At 42.6% G+C, this 19,242-nt stretch overlaps 1 protein-coding gene and 1 long non-coding RNA gene across 2 annotated transcripts; one reads left to right on the top strand and one right to left on the bottom strand.

The window, feature by feature from the left end:
• The first annotated feature begins 4,865 nt into the window (after positions 1 to 4,865).
• LOC127340692 (uncharacterized) lies at positions 4,866 to 13,080 on the top strand. The gene is made up of 18 exons (XM_051366445.2): positions 4,866 to 5,189; positions 7,521 to 7,581; positions 8,145 to 8,251; positions 8,332 to 8,383; positions 8,451 to 8,541; positions 8,804 to 8,894; positions 9,153 to 9,191; positions 9,291 to 9,358; positions 9,457 to 9,519; positions 10,202 to 10,257; positions 10,357 to 10,430; positions 10,902 to 10,994; positions 11,089 to 11,190; positions 11,935 to 12,015; positions 12,110 to 12,201; positions 12,311 to 12,326; positions 12,433 to 12,543; positions 12,632 to 13,080. The coding sequence occupies exons 1-18, from the start codon at positions 5,022 to 5,024 to the stop codon at positions 12,737 to 12,739; spliced, it is 1,473 nt and encodes a 490-aa protein (XP_051222405.1). The 5' UTR covers positions 4,866 to 5,021; the 3' UTR covers positions 12,740 to 13,080.
• A 2,478-nt stretch (positions 13,081 to 15,558) lies between these two features.
• On the bottom strand, positions 15,559 to 17,249 carry LOC127340694 (uncharacterized). The gene is made up of 2 exons (XR_007874735.2): positions 16,360 to 17,249; positions 15,559 to 15,969 (listed from the first exon to the last, which is right to left on the bottom strand). It is a non-coding gene; the product is annotated as an uncharacterized lncRNA (long non-coding RNA).
• Positions 17,250 to 19,242: the final 1,993 nt, after the last annotated feature.

The following is a 19,242-nucleotide window of genomic DNA, read 5'->3' as shown; positions in this document are numbered from 1 at the left end:
AAGACCTTGCCCACTGTAATAGATTTGTCGATGAAGTCGTAACTGTCGACACTGCTTGAGCCATCGCTTATATATGAGTCCGCAGATGACTCAAACGACATGTCGCTGAAGATCTTGGCGAGTTTCTCTCTTGCCCTTGTGCTGACGTAGCGTGTCGATGAAGTTTCTTCTCCTCCTGATTCTGTTGACGATGTATAGCTTGAAAAATCGGAATCGACCGCCGACGATCCCGACGAAATCGGAATTTCGACACGATACGATCCTTCCTTCTCGACGCGAAAGCGAAACCTTCCGAACGTCATCTCCATAGGCTCCGCCAGATACGCATATGCATCCAAACGGGAGGGTGGGTGAGGAACAAAATCGACAGGACCAGCAGCGATCTGTTTACCTCGATCCATTGCGTTGCTTGCGGTTGATGATGTCGAAGATTTTGAACGTGCCATCGAGATCAGATCCTTACGCCTCTAGTTCCCACAGATGGCGCCAATTGACAAGGTATTAACTTGTCAATGCCTATGGATTGTAGGCTAGGGTTTAGTTGGAAGTAGAGGGCAAGTAGATCTCGAAGGTTTCAGCCGAAAAGTACTCGACGATTATGAAAACTAGGGTTTGTAAACAATGATTCGATGCCTTCCTCGTCCCTCGACTCCTCCTTTATATAGGAGGCGGAGCCGAGGGATTCGTGTTGTACAAGTTATAGAGTCCGGGATGGTTTCTAACTCATCCCGCAAGATTACAAATAACGCTTCCTATTACAACTCTAACTTTCCTTAATAATATCTTGGGCCTCCGAATCTTCTTATTCTTCGGGTAGTGGGCCTTCAGTAAACCCCGGGTACTATCTTCGGCAGGCCCATTTGGGATGCCTATGTCAGCTGGGCTGCAGAGATCATCGAGGTCAAGCGCGAGCTCCCGGAGCCGGGCCGCGAGGCTGACCTCGCTGGGTTTCGGCTGCTGCTGCAGCCGGTGCCGGAGCTGCAGGAGGCGGTCGAACTGGAGGCCGATGTTCTTCTGGGCGAGCATCGCCCACTTGAGGATGCTCCCCAGCTCCGTCGTGCCGCTTCTCTTTGTTTCTCTGAGATTAGGCGAGATGGAAAAGAAGACAAGTTGCTCAAACCATTTCCTTTACTGATGCAAAAGATAGTCTTCTTTGGATGTGGGAAGCTAATGGTATATACAGTGTGAAATCTATTTATGTTGTTATTAATTTTGGAGGGATTAAACCTGTTGATATTCACTATGTTTGGAAACTTAAAGTGCCTCAATAAATTCACTTCTTTCTCTGGTTACTTTTTCATAACAAGTTGCTCAGTAAAGACAATTTGGTTAAAAGACAAAATGTTGATGATTTAACCTGTGTGTTTTGTAATGAGGAGGAGTCCTGTCAACATCTCTTCTTTGATTGTGTGGTGGCATCAAAACTCTGGAGAGAGATTGTTATGGCTTTGGGTCTTAATCTTAAAATTTCAAATATGCATGACATTTCTTCTCTCTGGGTAGACAAAAAGAAATATATCAACATTAATATGATCTTTGCTGCTGTATTGAGAACAATCTGGATTACCAGAAATGATTTTGTCTTCAAACGTTCTCAATGGTTTGGCATGCAGGGGGTTGTGGAAAACCTTGGTCTACAGCTGTGCTCAATGGAGAATCCTATTGAAGGAAGAAGGAAGAGGAGCGCTGATGAAGCTGTTGAACAAGTTGGAGGATTCAGCTCGGCTGCCACCGCTGCTGTTGTGGCCGGAGCCTGGTTAACTCCTCAGAAGAAAGCTAGGTCAACTTTGGAGGTATGTGATTTGAACGACACAGGAGGGTTTGGCCCGTTGCTGATCAGAGCTGAGGATTTGAGGAGAAGGCTGGAGGCGAATGATCTAATCCTGATGGGTGACATCGCTTGTTTCCAGGCCCTAAATCACCCTTGAGTCTGGAGTTGTCTAGCCGGTGGCTCAATGCTGGTTTTGTAATAACTGGTAGTTGCTTCCCTGTAGGTTGGCCAGTTTTCATCTGTTCTTGGTGTCTTAAAAACTCCTGGGGTTTGTGTGTGTTTTGTAAGATATGGTGGGTGTGTGGCGTGGAGTTTCGTACCGAATCATGTTTGTGTTTTGTGTCTGATTTCAATATATTGGAGCCGGGGCTATGCCCTTTTTCTCTAAAAAAAAAAAGAAGACAAGTGCAGAATAGGGGAGCGGATGGGGGGATTGTGCAAATAGGAGCTGGAAGGGACACGAATCGTGTTCCCAGTGGCAGTGACCGCCATGAAAAGCTGCTAGCAACACCTCACCGTTTGTGCTTCTTCTGACCGGGGTCATGCACAGGGGTTTGCGTGCTCCCTCCCCGGACTACTGCCACTAGAAGACAATTCAGATTTTGTAATTTGAAAGTGGTACAGTGTACAATTTGAAAGAAAAAAATGGTTACAAAAAGTATCTTGGAAATGACCGTTGCAAGAAAGAGAAATCTGCTTTGCTACTTCTGCTAGGACGATTGTCTCGTGCACACTGTGTTTTCAATCTGTCCATACAAACTCAAACGCAATGAATACTTTGCGGAAAATGTGTCACACAAATACTGAAACAGAAAATCAACGGCGTAAACATGCACAAACCTGCATGTGACCTGCCGTGTATGGAATTAAAAACATTTTGTCTTCTGCTGTATACCACTACTCTTTGTGTATCCTATATTCATCACAAACAAACTCTCTGTATCGAGACAATCCCCAACACATTATCTGAAACTAAAAGCACCATGCCACACGCTTGACACCAAAATCTAGGCATAAACCCAACAAATTACTCTAAGGCTGGTGCCAATGCACCACCCTACTCTCACCAGTCACGTCAGCTTTTTGCCTCACTCTCACCCCACTCTCACCCCACGGTACCAATGCACGGGACTATAGTGCCAGCTCTCACTTCTCTCTCCTCCCTACCGCCTCCCTACCGCCCCCACTAGCACCGTTATCGCCCCTCTCTCGCCTCGCTATCGCCCCCAACGCGGGCGGTAGCCGGGCGGCAGCGGGCGGTACCGCCCGGCGCCAGCCCCAGTGCCCCGCGCTCGTGTCCCGCCCCACTCCCGCCCCAAGCCGGGCGATACCGCCTCCACTCCCGCCCCCATTGGCACCAGCCTTGGTTCCAGATCCCATTCGCATTTTGTGCCATGCACATGGTCTTAAAGCCCACAATCGCAACTAAATATTGTACTAATTAATTTGTCTGATTTCTTCTAGTATGTACATAAATCAGAATGGAGGGAGTACATGAGAATGATACTTGCTAAGAGAGCAAAAAACTTTCCCCATAAAAGTAGGATCATTTGACATACCATGTTGCCCTAGGAAATGCCAGCGAGTGTATATAACATGGGTGCCGTTTACATGAATTTAGGACAGTAACATTGTGAATTGCACGCTAATTTCTACCGTGATGTTTGAACGCTAATAAAGAACCTTATAAGATTCTAAAAATACTTCTCTTCTCTAATCAACAATAAAAAAAATCGTAGCTGACATGAATCAGCGAGTGTATCTAACATGGGCGGCATCACATGAATTTTGGACACTTAAAGTTGTGACCGTGTTCACTAATTTCTGTTGTGATATATGAATGCAAATAGAGTAAATTTTAGGATTCTAAAACTTACTCGAGGTAATTGTGTATCATACGATTGATGAATCTAGATAGATTTTGCTCTACATTTTACCTAAATATGCGATGTATTTAGGGCCGAAGGAAATATCCGTATAATGGACGCCAAATTACATCGAAACATAGCCGAAATATTTGGTGAAAAAAGCATCCGAAAGAAAAGATGTCAATCTAGGGTTTGCCCGTGGTCTTGTATGCCAAGTTGCCAACCAACACTCAGCACCGAGCAAAGGACCTCTTTCGGTGAACCATGGCTGCCACGCATCACTATGGTGTCAATTGTGATTCCACCTAAATATCACGTTACTATAATTCATGTTCCCCAGTGTAAATTTTTGTTAAAGTTTTACACTAAAAGCTAAAAATAATGCTACGAGTGAGACTCTTGTGAAATCTCAGTCGAGCTTTGCAGCACCAGACCGTATTACAATATGGGCCTAAACGCCAGCCACGTTGGAAGGGGGTGTGAACACTGTCACCGCGTCATCAGAAAGTCGTTTTGTTTAATTTAATTTAAAAAAAATGCCTAAGAACTTTGCTTGATTCTTCTCAACGCGTAAGGTTGCATGTGCTTTTGCTAGTACCAGTTCACATCATGTTGGGGAAGGGGTGGCATACCATTACAAACATGTGCAAAAGATCAAGCGTGTGCTGCATTCATGTTCCAGGTAGACGGCATATGCACGCCAAAAAAAATAGGTAAACGGCATATGCCTTTAAAACCAGCAACAGTAGTAGTAAGGCAAGCTCAACCATGTTTGGAAATTGGAAGGAACCAAACATAACCTAGAACAAGGAGTAAGAAATGAGAATAGAATATTCTTTGGTCCTAGTCGTGCCCTTCCCTTCCCTGTACCGTCCTGTGCCTTCCCTTGCTAGTTGGTAGTTGCTACCGCGTCACGTCTCCTCACTCCCCACCGCTCGCCGACATGTGGGACCGGACACGCGCTGGCCCCACGTGCCATCCAGCGATTGTAGACGCAATAGAAGAAGCCAAGAAGCAAAGGGTAGTACCGTGGAAAAGGAAAAAATAACCGTAGAGCGAGAGAAACATGTGAAAATTACGCCCCGCGCCAACGGATCATTAAACTAAACTTAAACAAAAACGATCGTAACCCCAGATTATTAACGGGTTAAATCTCCCCTTCCTTTGCAGTTTCTGCTCCTTCCCAATCTCTGGCTATTTAATCCAAGCCCCTCTTCCCCTCTTCCCCGTCGCCCATCCCCACAACCCCACCCCACGACGCCAGCGAGACCCACCCACCTGTCTCCGCCGCCGCCCGCAACGCACGCACGCACGCCTCGAACCTTCTAGAAGTTTCGTTGCGGGCTTGTTGCGCGAGTTACCCGGAGAGGAAGGCGGGGGAGATGGGCGAGTACTGCGCCGCCGCCGCCGCCGCCGCCGCCGCGGACGGGGATGAGCCCGCGGTGGCCGTGCTGCCGACTACGGCGGCCAGGCGCCCGTACGGCGAGTACGACCGCTTCTCCACCAAGCAGGTCTTCGACAACCTCCACGGCAACATCTCGCTCGACCCAGTGAGTGATTCCCCGCCTCCCACCCGCCTCCGACCCTTATCCTCCCCCCGCTTCCCTTCGCGTCGCTACCATGGCGGTTGTTGCTCTTGTTTTGTTGCGGCGGCTGGTGGGATTGCTTGATTGGGGTTTCTGCTCGGGCGAGCAACCCGTCGGTTTCGGCTGATTGGCGTTTCGGGATTGGGCATTGGAGCGCTCCTCCGCCCCTCCCCAATTTATTTTTACCAGCGCTCGGTTCCAGAAATCGCGCACTATGCGTTTCCGTGAGAATACTCTCATCTGTTTGTTTGATCCTGCCGTAGTTTACACGCTGCGATTTCGTAACAGCAGCTGGCCACCTTCACCCTCGATAGGTTTGCTTCGTTTGTTGCGGTCGACGAAACAAGCAGTTTGGTTCCTCTGAATTTATTACTAGCTGTGCATGGGCCATTTTTCTTCTTCAGATTTGAGTATGTTCCCCTTGTCGTGGCGTAGCAACTGCTTATTTAGCTACGCATGTGCCGTTACGTTTTTAAATTCCATCAGAGTTGCTTTCCGCCGGAGAATGTTACGCGTCAGGCAGGTCAACTCTGAGAGAGACATGTATTATGGGGGTACTAGTTAATATAAGAGGCTTGATTGGCTTGTTTAGTCCTAACGTGTTTGGGCCGTAACATGTCATGCGGCTTCCAAGTAGTACTAATTTAAGATGCTGCAGGGAGGATATGCCCAGCTAACAAAGGGTGTATTGTGGGAGTAGAACACTTTAAGGCATTTCACTTCATGCCTATTTTTGGCTTGGTGGATACTTCACTGTGCTACACCCACTGCATTTACTCCTGTTGTGGTGCAGTGCAGCAGGCGCTTATGGCAATTTGTAACGTCCATTCTAGTAGTAATGTAGATGATGAGTTAGTCCCAACTGGTTTATATTTAAGCTATGCTCGATCCCTTTTACTTTCTGCATACTAGTTGAGGAATTCAGTTTCCTGGGTTTGAAGTACTCAGTTAAGACTGAAGAGCATTTGTACATGATGGCGCTAGCATTGGATCGATTTTCAGTAGCATTTAACAGGATTTCATACTGCCTACGTCTTCTTGCTGTTGGCCAATTGGTTTCCATGTTGAGTTTCAGTGCTCTGCATGTGTTACCTGGTAGAACATTAACCTGCTGCTTCTTTTCTGAAAAAAAAAGCCTCAGCTTGTTGACCCAGCACTTCATATTAACTGTTATATATTTTGCTAGCAGTCGATCAGAAATCGTGCAGTATGCGATTTGTTATGCAATCTGCATATGTTTGTTTGATATATTGCGATTTCATCCGATATCAGCGCTGTTTTGCTCACCCTCGATACGCTGGTTCGTTTGTTGTGGTCGACCAAACAAGCAAAAAAAATACTACCATGGTCTTGCATTTTATTCGCTATGAATCTATTAGTAGCTAGTACTACTAGCTGTGCGTGGGCCATTTTTCTTCTTCAAATTTGAGTATGTCTGCGTAGTTGTGGCGTATCAAATGTGTATTTAGGCACACATGTGCTGTAGCGTTTTAAAATTCGACTGGAGAATGTTATGCGTCAGGTCAACTTTGAGAGGGACAGGTATTATGGGGGTAATAATAAGCCTTGGTTGGCTTGTTTGTTTATTAGTGTTTGGGTTAACATGGGGCTTCCAAGTACTAGCCTGTACTACTTGTTAATTAAACATGGATTATACTAGTACAAGCTACAGGGAGGATCAGCACAGATGGTAAAGGGTATTGTTGGGAGTAATAAAACACTTTAGGCATTTCACTTCATCGCCATTTTTGGCTGGGGTGTTTCAGTATTCTACTGTACTACACTGCATTTACTCCCGTGTGGTGCACCAGGTGCTTATGGCATTCTGTAACGTCCATTCTAATGTGGATGATGAATTTATCTTGACTGGCTCATATTTAAGCTTCCTGAATTTGAGTACTCTGTAAAGACTAAAGAGCATTTGTACATGATGTCAGTAGCATTGGATCAGTTTTAGTAACATTTAACAGTATTTCATACTGCCTTCGTGTACTTTCTGTTGGATACCTGGCTTCCATTTTTAGTTTAAATGCTCTGCATCTGTTACAAGTAGAACACTGCACCTGCTGCTTCTGTTCTGAAAACAAAAACCCTCTTATTGACCCAGCTCCAGTATATGGCTGTTATTGTTTGCAATAGGTTATTTGGATGTGTGTCTAGTCATCTGAATCTGATCATCTCTAATTATTTCTAAATTTTTGTGTACTGAACTCTGAACTATTGAAGATTTAGATAAGTTCAGTTACTTGAACTATTAATTTTTCTTTAATAACAATTGCTTCTTCTGATATGCAGTTGGCCTGTGAATTTGTGGATACAGAGGAATTCCAGAGGTTACGGGATCTGAAACAGCTTGGTGAGTTTGCTTCCTACACTTGAGAACCCATCCTGGAACCTTTGCATTCTACGTTGCTGGAGTGGCAGAACTCCAAATGGAGTCCCACATCTTATATTCGTTATGTGCTAGTTAAGAAATTTAAGGGCTCATCAATGTAGTTTCATCTCAGATAACTGTTTCCTTAGCTGCGGCTATAGTGTGCATATGGTCAAATCGGCTGTTAGTCATATAGTGTGCATACTAATTTTTTAGCCTACAGGTTTCATGCCTATAGCTAATGTTATGCTCACCCATGACAATGAAAGCTATGATTGCAACAATTTCATGATTGTGTTTATAATTTGTCCAGTGAACAATTAGAGTGCATTGCTACTTAATTTTTTTTCAGTCAACTATTTACTTCTTTGTGCACCAGTGTTCACTGTATATGATTGGGATGGACATTTGGGTGTTCTTAAATTTTGTTTCTAAAACGAACATATCCGTGATCTTCTCTTATGGTAAATCAAATTCTGATGGGATTTACACTATACTGTATTGATTTATATTGATGTTTGTGTAACATGCTCTATGCTTTTCAGGTCTTACGTATCTGGTGTATCCAGGTGCTGTCCACACGCGCTTTGAACATTCGCTAGGTGTTTATCAGCTATCTGGGGAAGCTATGCAAAATCTTCAAATGAACCAGGTTTGTACCATTAAACACATACTTGCTGATATATACTGCCAAGTGACAATTTCTGTGCTTATGCATTTTTCAATCAACAGGGAAAAGAGCTTGGCATTGACCGTGTAGATGTGCAAACTGTGAAACTAGCAGGTTGGTGTTCTTAACTTTGGCTCCACTAAGTTCTCGTATTAATGATCTTTGCAATTATTCGGTTCAGGTCTCCTGCATGACATTGGACATGGCCCCTTCAGTCATTTGTTTGAGCATGAGTTTCTTCCTCGTGTTGATCCAGGATCAACATCAAAATGGTGATTCTGTTTTCATATATGCTGTTGATAATTATTATGTTCTAAATTTTCAGTTACTATACATGTGCTTTAGTTGTCAAGGTTTTGCCTGTTGACAGCTTTTGATCCCTTGTTATGAGGCATTCGCTGTCATGTGTCTGGCATAACATAGCATGATCATTGATTAAACCCACATTTCTGAATTTCCACATGCCTGCTAATCTGTTAGATATCTTGAGATTTTGGTTGATGTTAATTAAAACTTTTTGATTTGTTCATTCAGGTCCCATGAACATATGTCTGCACTGCTGCTGGACAATATTGTTGATAAACATGCAATAGATATTGAACCTGATTATCTGAAAATTGTCAAGGTAAGCTTTACTTTCAGCGCTTATGTGAGCGCAAACCAACTTTCATTGCATTTTTTAAGTATTATGACTTCTAAGTCTTATATAGATTTGTTCAATGTGCAATCTGCCATCTCTAGGAAATACTATTATAGGAAATAAAATGAAAAACCTACAGCAGTCGGAGATGAGGCCCATTTGTCTAGGATACCCTATCGTGTATAGAACAGCATGATGTGCTTTGCTGTACCAAACTCTAACCTTCTAAAAAATGTTCTGCAGGAAATGATAATTGCAAGCTCTAAGTTCTCCACAACGGAGGTATGTATCTTGTTCTCTCCTGTCACTTAATTATCTGTTCGACTGAAAATACGGAGTAGGTTTCTTCAGTTGGATGAAATGAAGATTGTTTCATCGCAGGGTGCGAAGGAGAAGCGTTTTCTTTACGACATTGTTGCTAATGGTCGCAATGGTATAGATGTTGACAAGTAAGGGCCTTCTTACATTGTACTTCTGCATTCATGTATAGGCTGATCACTGTCTCTACAACCATCTGTTTATGATATAAGCTAGAATAACTGTGCAGGTTCGACTACATTGACCGCGATAGCAGAGCATGTGGCCTGGGGAGCAATTTCCAGCACTGGAGGTATACTTTGCCATCAAATGTGCTAACCTTCTTTTGCCCAATTGCCTCTTTGACCTTGTTAAGAATAGGAACATGAGAATTCCAAGGTCTGCACTGCTGTGACACACTGGCATCCCCCAGATAATTTTGTGTAGAATACATGATTATGGCGATGACAGATTATGTCAGAAAAACAATTGGCAACGTTTATTTATTGACAAGAAATGCTACTTGTGAGTTTGATCATGGGCACTTGAACAATACTTGTCAATTTGTATATCTTTAGCTAGACTTTGATCTCTGATAATAAAATAAGGACTAGTAACGGTAACAGCTACAGAACTACTTATTCCCTATAGTCTCACAGACCTATATTTCCCCTTAATATAATGACTGTCTTTGCATTTTTTTTTCTGTACATAAAAGAAATGAGTTTTCCAACATTAGCTAGCTGATATTAGGACTTTTAGATCAAATGCCCCTTGTATTTTTAATATCTTATGTCAGACATGGCTAAATAATTGTTTGTTGAACTTTCAGAATAATTGTGTTATGAAGTTGTGCATATTGTGATTTGCTACTGAACTCAAGCTAGTTAAATGTGTCTTGTCCTTTTTTCTGGAAAATTCATGTGAAGTCTTTTAAACTTCCATTATTACCACACTTATTATCATTTCTTGCGGCTTATCACCATTTTTTGCAGGCTTTTACAAGGCATGCGAGTGATGGGTGATGAAATATGCTACCCTGCCAAAGATTGTAGGTGTACTATATGACAATATTCATCTATTTAAGTTTAAACATTGATATCGTTTTTTTTCAAAAGTATCTAATATGTGACTCCACTTGGAATTATAGATCTGAGCGTCCATAAATTGTTTACCACACGTGCTGATCTGCATCGGACTGTCTATACCCATGCCAAAGTAAAGGTACATATTCTTCTTTGTAATCCTTCTGTTCTCCAACTCCAACACATTGTTCTCTCATTACATGAAAACGATATCATGGTTAAATCATATAGACCAATGAAGAGAAAAGCCACAACTAAGTCTAAACAATTGTGCTACAGCAACCCGAGGACTTTCCCATAAACAGTGTTAATTGTTGGTCGAAGATCGTTGAAGTGGGGTTGCCATTTTTTGGCGTGAAGTTTGTTTGATGAAGCTTTTCAAGTTCTCATGTTGATTTAGCTATAAATAAAATATTTTTCTACCGTGATCTCATTTTTTGATTTCCTTAAATCGCATCACTCTTTTATGTTGCTTTCTCATTTTTACATGTCCTTTCCGTTGCATCACCAATTATACTGTTTGCTGTTTTACCCCCAAAATAGGATTCCCATTATCTACATTTTCTTCTCATAAATGATGGGTGTGCTTCTAACAGTCTTCAATCTTTAGGCTGTTGAACTGATGCTTGTGGATGCACTTCTTGAAGCTAATGATTATTTGGGAATAGCCTTGCATGCAGAAGACCCAGAGGAATTTTGGAAGGTTTGGTGCTAGATTAATGTTTTTTTTTTTTGGCTATGTTAATGCCTCTTCTGTTAATCTATCCCTCTTAACTCTAGAACTCTACCGTTTCCAGTTAGATGACACAATTGTTAAAAGCATTGAGACTGCTCCAAACGATGAACTGAAGAAAGCAAAAGAAATCATTCAGCGTATTCGCAGAAGACAGCTCTACAAGGTAGCAGTCCTTTCCGTTGCAAATTTATTCTATTATTTTTTCTAGTCTTCTCTTTCAGGCTTCTCACAAGTTTTTGTGCTAAAACTGTTAATCTTATAGTAATGCACATGCTACTCCCTCCGTTCCACAATTCTTGTTTGAACTAAAACCACGACAAGAATTGTGGAACAGAGGGAGTATATTAGAATGTTGCTCATTCGTTAACTCCATATGACAATTGACAGGTAAAATGAAATTCTATTAAGTGTTGCAAGCAACAATTAATAGTTTCTGTGTGTTCGTTTAGTCAACGTTTTGTTGGTTGCTTATTTTGCTGGTCTTTCTACGTGGAGTTGGCAGACACATTGATGGTGTAGCTTTTGAAGTGAGTTGGTGCCTGTCAAACCGAAAGGTTTCATGGAAAGCTTTTGGGCAGATGTCTGTGTAGCGCTGGATAATGTTGACTGCTATAGGTTTTGAAGTGAGTTGGTTCCTCTGTGGAAAGCTTTTAGGTACATTCCTGTGCAACGCTGGATAACATTGCAGAGACAGCATCTGCACCCTGTTATTGCTAATATTCTTCCAGGAATATTTTATTGATAGAATAATTTGCCAATATTGAACTAGATCAATTTTTTTTTACTTACTTTTCAGACTCCTAGGCATGTTTAATATTGTTCTGTACCGAACTTACATGATGTGCATCATCACAGTTATGTTGTGGTATTGTACTTGTTGATTCAGTTAAATTGTTTTGATTTGCAGTTCTGCAATCAATATTCTGTTCCAAAAGATAAACTGGAGCATTTCAAGGATATAACTGCACAAGACATAGTTTGTTCCCAGGTTCAAGTCTACTTCAGTCATTTGAGTTGGGTGCTATGACCTAACGTCTCTGAAATTATACAAGCTCACTGTTTTCAATCTCTCCTCTGTTCAGAAATCATCTAAGGTGCTGCTGAAGGAAGAAGACGTCGCGGTCAGCAATGTTAAGATTGATTTGACGCGTGGGAGGGACAACCCCCTTGAAAGGTTTTGATGCTTGACCACTCGTTAGACTCTGTTATTGATTTAGGCATGCATAATCTTCCAAGTTTTAACTAGTTGCTTCCTTTTGGCATGCATAATGACCATTCCGCAGCGTCAAGTTCTTCAAGGTAACTACAATTCCCTTTCCATCTTGTATAATTATGGTGATTATTCCTTGACAATGAAGATATGCATGATTTTCACCTGGTCTAAGTAGAACTGTTGTCACACCAGGATTCCGGGTGCGAGGAGAAGTTCACGATAAACGAGGATCGGGTCAGCCACTTGCTGCCTGCCTGCAACCAAGACAGAATCGTCAGAGTGTATGCTAAAAAGCCAGAGCTGGTGAGTGAAGAAAACATACATGCAGCTACAATCAGTTACATCACACACCAGTTTCATTTCGTTAAAACCACCCAAATCTCGGTTGTAGGTCGAAGCGGTGTCGGAAGCTTTTGAGAACCTGCAGGTGCGGATGTACGGTGAGAAGACGCAGGTGCACGACACGCCCACGAAGAAGAGGCGCATGCGGTTCGACTAGACATCCAGTCGCTGTTGCATACTACTAGGAGGACACAACTTTACAAACAAACATGGGAGGAACATTTATACTACAGTGAAAAACAAGATATTCAGGTCTTAGCTGGTAATCTGTACAGGGGACACGCTGGTAATTGTACAGGTGGTAGACGAAGAAAAGTCGTTAGATATGCTGACAAAGGATGGCTAGCTGGTTTAACTAGCAGATGCAGATAACATGATGCGTGTGCAAAGTGCTTCTGATTTTGCACGTACTACCCCCGTCTGCTTACCTACAACCTATATGTTGATGGCATTGCTCTCAGTTACTGAAATAGTGAATATACATCACATACGTAGACACATCACTTCCATTTGACATGAGAAATGTGTCCTATTTGTTTTTTTCTTTTTTTTTGAGATGGAACCTGCCTCGTTCCATTAATCATGCTGCTGAGCTAACTTGCCGGCAACCAAATTACGCACGAAGGTAGGAACGGACTGCCCGGCCATACTTCCATTTGGTGCCAAGTCCTGTTATGTTTCGACATGCACATTCGTCATACCCCATGCTGATGGCAGCCTATAAAGCACCAAGCAGGCTATTCATAATTCCATACAACCTACAAATCCACTATCCAGTTACATATCCAACAGCCACAAACATCGTTTATATTGCTTTTAGAGCGAGCAAAGAGAGCAAACATATCTAGGGCTTCTTCGTCAGCAACATACAAGCAAGTTCTTCATCAGTAACGTATGAGCACCCTCTTCTGTTAATTCTCTTAGCACAGCCTCCACCGAGTTTGGAACATCTTCAATACGTAGCACTCCTCTCTCTCTCGAAGAAGAAGAAGAAGAAGAAGAAGAAGAAGGAGGAGGAGGAGGTTGGAGAGCAAGCGCCATTTCCTGGAGAGCTTCAGCACCTGCTAAGATGTCATCTTCATCAATTCCAACCTGCAAACCATCCCAATATCTCATGAACGAGCTCGCAACAAATAATTTCAGACGGAGTTCTTATCAGTTAGCTTAAATTCAAAAGAGGCTCTATTCCACAACTTACATAAAGCCCAGCACAAAGCTGCCACCCCAACCACATGTACATTTGTTTTTTTTTCCTAGAAAGAGTCGCCATCCAACTGAAATATTTGCCCCAAAGGTTTTGCTCACAACACTCCACATATATTTTGCTGTTGAACGGGTAAAGAATAAGTGATGTATTGTTTCAAATTCATCACAAAATGTACATTTAAAACCCCCTGCCAACCCCTTCGTTGCATATTATCTTTAGTCGCAATAATATTGTGCCAGATCAACCAAACCCAATAATATTGTGCATGCGTGCTAGTTTTCTTTTGTTGGTGTTGGAAATTTTGTTGAACATGTCAGTCCCGTAGATATCGGAGAACAGTGAATGTTGCTAGGTGCTGAAAGCTCTTCTCTTAATCACTTACCGGTGACAGAAGCAATGATGGAAAGCAGCCTCTTGGACTTGGTTGGCCTCAGTTCCTCCTTTGACAGTTCAAGTCAATCCTCGAGTTAACTCCTCGAGTCTTCAGTTTAGATACGCTAGGTGATCTCCACCTCCTCTCGGCGTCTCCATGGCCTCCTGCAAGCTCGCCATCAGCCGCATCCTCTTCATCCTCTTCCACATGCCCCTCACCGCCGCTCAGCCGCTGCCACTCTGCGACAACGCCAGCGGCAACTACACGGCGAACAACACCTACCGAGCAAACATGCAAAATCTAGCTAGCTCCCTCCCATATTTGGCCTCCACCACCCCCTCCCTATTTGCGGCGGGCAAGTCAGGCACCCTTCCAGACGCTGCCATCTATGCCGTGGCACTCGGCCGTGGCGACAACAACGCCTCCTCCTGCGCCGCCTGTGTCTCCTCGGCCATCCGATTGGCCCAGCAAAACCAAGCGTCTAATTTCCAGCAAAACCGAAAAAATAAAAGGGAACATGAAACTGGTGATTTTATGGTAACTAGTACAAATGCCCGTGCGTTGCTACGGGTCTTCAAATTTCATTTCTCAATGCACATATATAATTCACAACTCACTATGAAAATTCAAAATAAATCAGGGATATCATAATGTACTACAACATGATAATATCAAACGCAATAAAAAGACAACATTGTTGTGCATCTGCGTGGTTCGAAGATCTAGGTCTTCTTGTTACTCTTCTGTGGTAAGTACCCTTTTGCGGTAAGTCCCATACATGTGTTCTGAGTCATCATAACTATCAACTCAACAACCTCTCCGTTTAGATGTATTATTGTCTCGTAAAAGATCTCCATGACTCCATAATAATTAATTTTATGGTCAAAATCTTGTTCTCATGTGAGATACACAATTTCATATTGTGGCTGACCTTCCAGGTAGCCAAGCACCGGAGGTGACAGATCTCTAGCGCTAGAGACTACATTATTTGGCCATCTACACCATCATTGGTGATAGCCGTGGAGGCAACGGGGCCTGCAAGAAGCTGCCCTGGGATTTCTTGACTCCGGTGTAGCTAACTATAGCATTTCTCTAGCACATCTCTGCAAGAGTCCCGGTGACACATCAAAGGTCTTGACCTTTTGTCTCTGGAGGAAGGCCAAATGGCTTCATTCTTGTATGTCAATTTGAAAGCCCACAATCTGGTTTAGGGCGGGATGCCACCACAATAGCGCACCAATTCGCTTAGGCTACATGAGAACATGTCTTGTGAATAAAATTTTCAATAAGGAATCGTGGAACCTATAACATGAATATCCAAGCGCATGGAAAAGTCTGCATTGCTAGTCCTTGGCGGAAACAAGCCCCAGGAATCTAGATGGGACATCTCACGGTATCTTTCAGCGTAACCCAATTCTATTTCTAACTTATTTCAAACAAAAGTTTTTCATCCATCCAGTAGACACAACTATGCTATAGGCTCTTTGTCAGATGTGAATCTCTCTTAAGAGATTACCCTAAAAACTGCACCGAGTTGGTAAATTAATGACCATCTACACCTATCAAAAGAAACTAAAATCTCAGAACACATAATTTATGAATCATATGCTACACACCATTCTCAAAATTGTTTTGCTTCAATCATGTGAGTAGCTACTCCAATTGATCACCGCACTGGAACTCTGGCTTTGACCAGAAATAATCGCAATGGATTAGACATTGATGGCCTGGAAAAAAGCCTATGGTAGCTTCACGCTGGCCAGCTCCCCCGTGGACGATTTCCCAGTTTCTTAGGCTGCGAAGTACTCTGAAATGTAAAATTTGGACGCACTGACAGTGAACTTTGGATAAAATGTTCAGCATCAGGACTCTTAACAATACATGGAAGTAACATTATGTGCCTGAACCAGAGAAGAAACAACATGGATAATATAAAAAATGGTAGAGAATAGAAGGTCCTGCATCATGTACATCTAGAACAAATGCAAAATCACTTGGTATAGGTACACAGATTTGACCTTATTCAAAATAATAAAACACACATGATAAATTGGTATATATTTTTTTGCCACATAGAATAGTAGGCTGTCTGGGAACTATAACATTATAGATGCTCTAAGTCAGGCAATAGCGCGAATTAAACACATAACACCAAGGAAATACCATATCTCTAAAAGGAACAGTAAGTGCAACCAACCTTTTATGTTTACATGTACTCTTCAGACCAAAAAACAACTGACAGAAACTTCCTCCAAACAAAAACTGGGAAAGGAACAATAATTATAAGAAAACTTTTGTATTCTTCAGACCAACAAAACTGATAGAATACCATGGTAAAAAAATTCTGTTGTAAACATATGACATATTAGCTTGATAATGCAGCCACAGTGGATCCATTACATGTCTGAACCATCGCAGGTCAGTAGGCCACACATAGAGTTCAGCCATGGGAGAGTTAAATGCATTATATTTACATAATATTTAGTCTTGCTTATCTGTCCATATATGAAATACCTAAAATAAAAAGATATTGGTAAATGCTAGAAAATAAGATAGATGGACTGTTGGAATGCTACACTGCTTCTACTAATTGCCCAGAAATGCATATTCTAGGAATGCCATTGGACACGGTCCAGAAGTAAGAGCCACACACGCAAACATGTAACTATTTTGCAGATTCTCATGTCCTTGTTTTTTCTCCCAGATATGAATCCTAGCTACGATGTCATTTCCAATTTACTGTCGCCCACAAGTTTGTACTGTGGGCTTACACAATTATGCTATTCCTGTTTGATCTTGTTACCTAATTAATCTTGGTACAACTGCAGTTTCCTGTTTGATCCTGTTACCTTGATCAAAATAATCCTTCCTTCAGTTATAGCCATTTCTCAGGCTATGTGATTTGCTCTGTACAAAACAGCTGTATCATTGCCATCTACCGCGATACTACAGATTCCATATGCCTGACCACAGGTAACCCTCCACAATAGAAACCAGCTAATGACATTTCTAAATAAAATTTTCACCCTGGCCAAAATTAAAGCGACAATGGTGATCAACGAAGTGGGATCATGCATGAAGTCACCTGCTCCCTGATACGTCCAATTTGCATCACTATTTTATATCATAATTTGCTGTTATTCATTGATATATTTCATATTGGGACACAATACTTATGTTATTTCATCTATTTTGCATGTTTCATCATTATTGGAGGATCGAACACCGGAGCCGTGATTCTGTTGGAAAAAGCACCGTCGAACGCAATATTTCGGAAGATCAACTCGGAAGGAAATTATACCAAAAATCCTATTTTTCAAGATGACGAAGGAAGCCGAAGGAGGAGCCAGGAGGAGCCAGGGTGGGCCCACACCCTAGGGCGGCGCGGCCCAGGCCCCTGGCCGCGCCGGCCTATGGTCCTGGGGGCCCACGACCCTTTCGCCTCCTTTTCTTCGCCAAACCCTGCGTCCCGAAGACCTAAGCCACAGAGGGTACCTCGCGAAGAGTTACAGCCGCCTCTGCGGGGCGGAGAACACCAGAGAGAAAAGAGCTCTCCGGCGGGCAGGAATCCGCCGGGGAAATTCCCTCCGGGAGGGGGAAATCGACGCCATCGACACCGTCATCGAGCTGGACATCATCGCCATCACCATCATCATCATCTACACCATCATCACCGCCGTCATCACCGCTGGACACCGCCACCGCCGTAGCAATTTGGGTTTGATCTTGATTGTTTGATAGGGGAAACTCTCCCGGTATCGATTCCTACTTGTTGTTGATGCTATTGAGTGAAACCATTGAACCAAGTTTATGTTCAGATTGTTATTCATCATCATATCACCTCTGATCATGTTCCGTATGATGTCTCGTGAGTAGTTCGTTTAGTTCTTGAGGACATGGGTGAAGTCTAAATGTTAGTAGTGAATTATGGTTGAGTAATATTCAATGGTGTGATATTTAAGTTGTGGTGTTATTCTTCTAGTGGTGTCATGTGAACGTCGACTACATGACACTTCACCATTTATGGGCCTAGGGGAATGCATCTTGTATTCGTTTGCCAATTGCGGGGTTGCCGGAGTGACAGAAACCTACACCCCCGTTGGTATATCGAGGCAGGAGGGATCGCAGGATCTCGTAGTTTAAGGCTGTGGTTAGATTTAATTCTTAATTACTTTCTTGTAGTTGCGGATGCTTGCAAGGGGTATAATCACAAGTATGTATTAGTCCTAGGAAGGGCGGTACATTAGCATAGGTTCACCCACACAACACTTATCACAACAATGAAGATTATTTAGCCGTATGTAGCGAAAGCACTAGACTAAAATCCCGTGTGTCCTCGAGAACGTTTGGTCATTATAAGTAAACAAACCGGCTTGTCCTTTGTGCTAAAAAGGACTGGGCCACTCGCTGCAATTATTACTCTCGCACTTTACATACTCGTACTTTATTCAACTGTTACATCAAACCCCCGAATACTTGTCTCGTGAGCATTTACAAGTGAATCCTTCATCGAAACCGCTTGTCAACACCTTCTGCTCCTCGTTGGGATCGACATTCTTACTTATCGAAGATACTACGATACACCCCTATACTTGTGGGTCATCAAGACTATTTTCCTGCGCCGTTGCCGGGAGTGAAGCGCTATTGGTAAGTGGAATTGGTAAGGAAAACCTTTACTTGTTGTGCTGATTTTATTTCTCGCCTGCTATAAGTCATTATGGAGAGATCTTCTCTTCAATTTCTATTTGGGAAATCTACTACTACTGCAACGGTAGTGGATGAGGCGCCAGTGAGGAAGTAATACCATATAAAATACCTATGAAAATTATTGAACGTGTTATGGATAACCGCTATGAAGGGGATGGAACTGTCCATCCTGGTGATCATTTACTGTTTTTGCATGAATTATGCGGGTTATTCAAATGTGCAGGTATTGCTATGGATGAAGTGAGGAAGAAACTATTCTCTTTGTCGCTGTCCGGTAAGGCGGCGCATTGGTATAAATTCTGGATAATGGGGATTCTCTTGAATGGAATGATATTGTGCCCCGGTTTTATTCTAAGTTCTATCCTCCAAGTGA

This window comes from Lolium perenne, chromosome 3 (genome assembly GCF_019359855.2).
Source record: "Lolium perenne isolate Kyuss_39 chromosome 3, Kyuss_2.0, whole genome shotgun sequence".
Taxonomy (NCBI): Eukaryota; Viridiplantae; Streptophyta; class Magnoliopsida; order Poales; family Poaceae; genus Lolium; species Lolium perenne.
Note: the sequence above shows the minus strand (reverse complement) of the source record. Positions and strands in the feature narration are given on the sequence as shown.